The sequence below is a fragment of the Silene latifolia genome, chromosome 2, assembly GCF_048544455.1.
Source record: "Silene latifolia isolate original U9 population chromosome 2, ASM4854445v1, whole genome shotgun sequence".
Lineage (NCBI taxonomy): Eukaryota > Viridiplantae > Streptophyta > Magnoliopsida > Caryophyllales > Caryophyllaceae > Silene > Silene latifolia.
In genome coordinates, this window is record NC_133527.1 from 155,177,129 (window position 1) to 155,181,301 (window position 4,173).

Consider the following 4,173-nt stretch of genomic DNA (forward strand, 5'->3'; position numbering starts at 1 on the left):
TTGATTGATTATTAATAATAACTATAACTATCATAAAATCAAATAAAGACTTGCTATAGCAAAAAGATTTCGGAATACTCTCAGAATATCAGTCAAATGGGTTAGACGGGTCGGGTCAAATACGGGTTATGGGTCGGGTTAACGTCAGAATACGGGACAAAAAATAGTTTCTTGCGCCTTTTTAAAAAAAAATATATATTTAATATTAACATTCTAATCATATTAAATGGTTACATTAATTCTATTGACACAAATTTAGAAATTAAGTTATTTTAATAATTATTGTATAGTTAAAGGATACAAAATTATAAAATATTGGTTTTTAATTAGTTTTGCAATTTAAAGTACAAAAACTAATTATTTTTAATTGTTAATTTAATAAAATTCTTGATATATCTTTGACCCAACGGGTCAACCCGTACAAGTCGGGTTTTAACCCTAAATTAACGAGTCATTTTGAAGTCGACCGCGAGTTGAGATTTTCTAGGTCTTGACCAGTGAAAAACGATTTCTCAATAAATTTATCTAATTGTTTTTAATTGTTATTTTAATAATTCTAATATGGATTAATTGTTATCTACATTTTTTATTTGAGTAGGTCTCCTTAGTTAAGGTTTCTCTATAAATTTATTTAGAGCCTAATTACAAATTGATGAAAAATTGGTTGTATTAAGTTTAAAAAAATGAGTACGAATGCTATAATATAAGCTACTAATAAAAATAGCTACAATATATAATAAAGTAGGTAAGATAATTAGTAAAACATATACCAAAAGAAAGAGATTTTTTGAACCATAATCAATAATAAAAGAGGTACGAAAAAATACATAAATGGGTACGATAAAAGTGGTCTCTCAATAACTTAGTGAAAGACAGTCTCTCCAAAATTTTAGGGTCTCTACTTTATTACAATAGAAGATACACTATCAGTACCCTAGATTATGATTAGCTTCATTTAAGATTTTTTTTTTTGATGATTTTTTTCATCATTTAAGTGGGGTTATATGTCCTTTAGGTTGTCTAAATAATATCCCAGTTATGTTTTAAACTCATAGCTTACCATTTAGTTAAAGTAATACTTAGTATGGTATAAGGATTGCACGCATAACTAGCTCTAATTTGTTGTGTTTTATATTTATCTAAGATTGATTTTAGTAAATATGACTTTCAGTTTAATTATTAGCAGAATATATTAGCTTGAAGGTAATCCTTTAATTATAAAACAGTCTGTAAAGTTCACGGGTTATAAACTAGTATACTCTGAATGCTTTAGCAAACATTTACTCTGGCATAGGCTTAAATTTCATTCATTTTATTTTCCCACATTGATTTAATCTCTAAACTATTTGAAGAAATTTGTAAAAATAAAATCAATATATGTAGTAGTATATGACGAAACAATATCCATGTTTAAAGAAAATAGACAGGGTAAGCAAGGGTCGATCTCAAGTGTGTTCCTTCTTCACTGATTTTCTACTATGGCACGTAATTCATCAAGCAAAACAAAGAGCAAGCATTCTAGTAGATTGGCCATGGTGAAAACAAAGCAGAGAAGCAGTGAGAAACGAGTAGAACAAAAGAAAACAGGGCCTGATGAGGATGATGTTATTCGTACGAAACCCATGCAGGAAGTGACAGGTATCCCTGGTTTACCTTTTGATGATGTAACGGACGAAAATATGGTTGAAAATTCTCTCTGGATTACTAAACGTGGGACGAAACTATTCTTATTGATGAGGAGGACGATAAACCAGAGGATTTGATATAGTTTACTAAAGAGGATGTGCAAGAGGAGATTGTATTCTGGAACAATGCAGTGTATTGTTTTGTGCTAGGAGCAAATCTTCCATGGGAGGTTTTAAATGGATTTATTCATAGAATTTGGCACAAACATAACATTGATAAAGTCTCATTCATGCCAAATGGTATATTCCTGGTTAGATTCAAAGAAGGCAAAGACAGAGATGAAATTTTGAAGGCGGGACATTTTATGTTTGACAATAAACCACTGATTTTCAGGCCATGGACTGAAGAGACTGAACTCACCAAGGAGGATGTTAAAAATGTCCCTATCTGGGTGAGGATTCAAGCTTTACACCTAAAGTACTGGGGTAAATGCCTTCCATCCATAGCTGGTTTACTTGGTAAATTCCAAAGAGCTGATCAGGCCACAATTGATAAAACTCGATTAGGATTGCAAGGGTCATGGTTGAGGTGACAGTAGGGCAAAAGTTTCCTAGCAAGGTCAAGTTTTTAGATGAAAATGGTAAGGTAGTAGACCTGGATGTTGAGTATGAATGGAAACCCACTATTTGTACTAAATGTAAAGGGATAGGCCATGATCAAATCAGTTGCAGGGGTGGAGTGAAACCAGCTCCATAACAGATACCTGTGAAGAAGATTTGGAGACCAATTGGTATTAAGACTCAGGAAGCCACCACGACAGTAACAGATAAGCCAACAGATAAGCCTGAGAGAGTGTCCACTATTATGGTGACAACTCCTATTAAGTAGGTGGGTACTACTGGTCTATCCCCTAAGAAATCTTATAGAGATGTTGCATCAGTAAATGTAACTCCTAAAGGAGGAGTTGGACAAAATGGTAACCCAATTTCTCCTATTTCTAATGAATAGTATTTGGTTTTGGAATGTTAGAGGATTGAATAGTGTAAACAAACAGAATAATGTTAAATAGTTTTTTCATAATAAAGAGGTTGGTCTTTTTGGCCTACTAGAAACAAAAGTAAATTGTGCAAATGTGAGTAATATTTCTACAACGATGTTGGATGGGTGCAGTGTAACCACTAACACTGGATCACATAAAGGAGGAAGAGTTTGGATTTTGTGGAGACTAAGTTTGTTTGATGTTCAAATTTTACAATATGATGCTCAGTTCATTCATACTAAAGTGGTAGCAAGGGTATCCCAGCAGTGCTTCTGTCTTACAATGGTGTATGCTTTCAATGATGGGACTACAAGAAGAGACCTATGGGAGAAATTGGAGGAGATAAATAGACAGTGGAAAGGTCCCTTGGCTTGCAGGAGATTTCAACACTGTCATTACTCCTGATGAACGTCTAGGAGGTAATACAAAGCAAGCTGATATGGATGAGTTCATTGAATGCCTGGCAAACTGTGGAGTCACAGATCTAGCTGCTACTGGAGCCTTCTACACCTGGACAAATAAGCAAGAACCTCAAACCAGGGTGTACAGTAGGCTGGATAGGTTTCTTGTTAATCAAGAGTGGCAAGATCAATTCCCTGATATGTTGGCTCATTATCACCCTGCAGGCCTGTTTGACCATAGTCTGTGCACTGTGAGCAATGCCAAACTGGATATAACAAAGAGAGCCAGCTTTATATATTTTAACATGTGGGGTAGGGCTCCTTCCTTTATACCAACAGTGAAAGATGAATGGGAAAAGGTCTATCTAGGACATAAGATGTTTTCAGTTATCAAAAAGTTGAAAGCCTTAAAGCCAATTCTGAAACAACTTAATAAGGAATGTTATGCTGATATTGAGAATTCCACTAGTATTGCTGAAAAAGAACTGGAAGCTATTCAATTGCAGATTGAGTCTGATCCACAGAATGCTGAGTTAATACAACAGGAGATGGAAATCTCTGATAAACTGAAGGATATGCAGGCTGCAAGGATCAGCTACTTGAAACAAAAAGCCAAAGTTCAGTGGCTTGAGGAGGGAGATTGTAACACAGCTTACTTCCATGGAGCCATAAGAAAAAGATGTAGTGTCAATAAAGTTATTCAGATAGAGAATCAGTATTGGAAGCAGTGCACTGATAGCCACAGTATCCAGGAGGCCTTTCTGGACTACTATCAGTCTCTGTTGGGAAGCAGGAAAGCAACTGAAAAAGTGAGGTCTCAGGTCATTGATGAAGGGAGATGATGCACCCCTGAGCATATGCAGCTTCTCAACTCCCCTGTTACTAATGAGGAGATCAAAAAAATCTTTTTTGATACCCCTATTGATAAATCACCAGGACCTGATGGGTATACAAGTGCTTTCTCTAAAGACAGCTGGCCTATTATTGGAGATGATATTTGTGATGCTATCAAAGACTTCTTTATCTCAGGTAAATTTCTCACCCAACTGAATGCTACTAACAATACACTTATTCCTAAATGTGATAGACCAACATCAGTCAAGCAAT

At 35.0% G+C, this 4,173-nt stretch overlaps 1 protein-coding gene across 1 annotated transcript; it reads left to right on the top strand.

Moving 5' to 3' along the window:
- The first annotated feature begins 1,478 nt into the window (after nt 1-1,478).
- On the top strand, nt 1,479-3,908 carry LOC141641489 (uncharacterized). The gene is made up of 3 exons (XM_074450147.1): nt 1,479-1,638; nt 1,836-2,144; nt 3,043-3,908. Exons 1-3 carry the CDS (start codon nt 1,479-1,481, stop codon nt 3,906-3,908), a joined length of 1,335 nt encoding a protein of 444 aa, XP_074306248.1.
- Nucleotides 3,909-4,173: the final 265 nt, after the last annotated feature.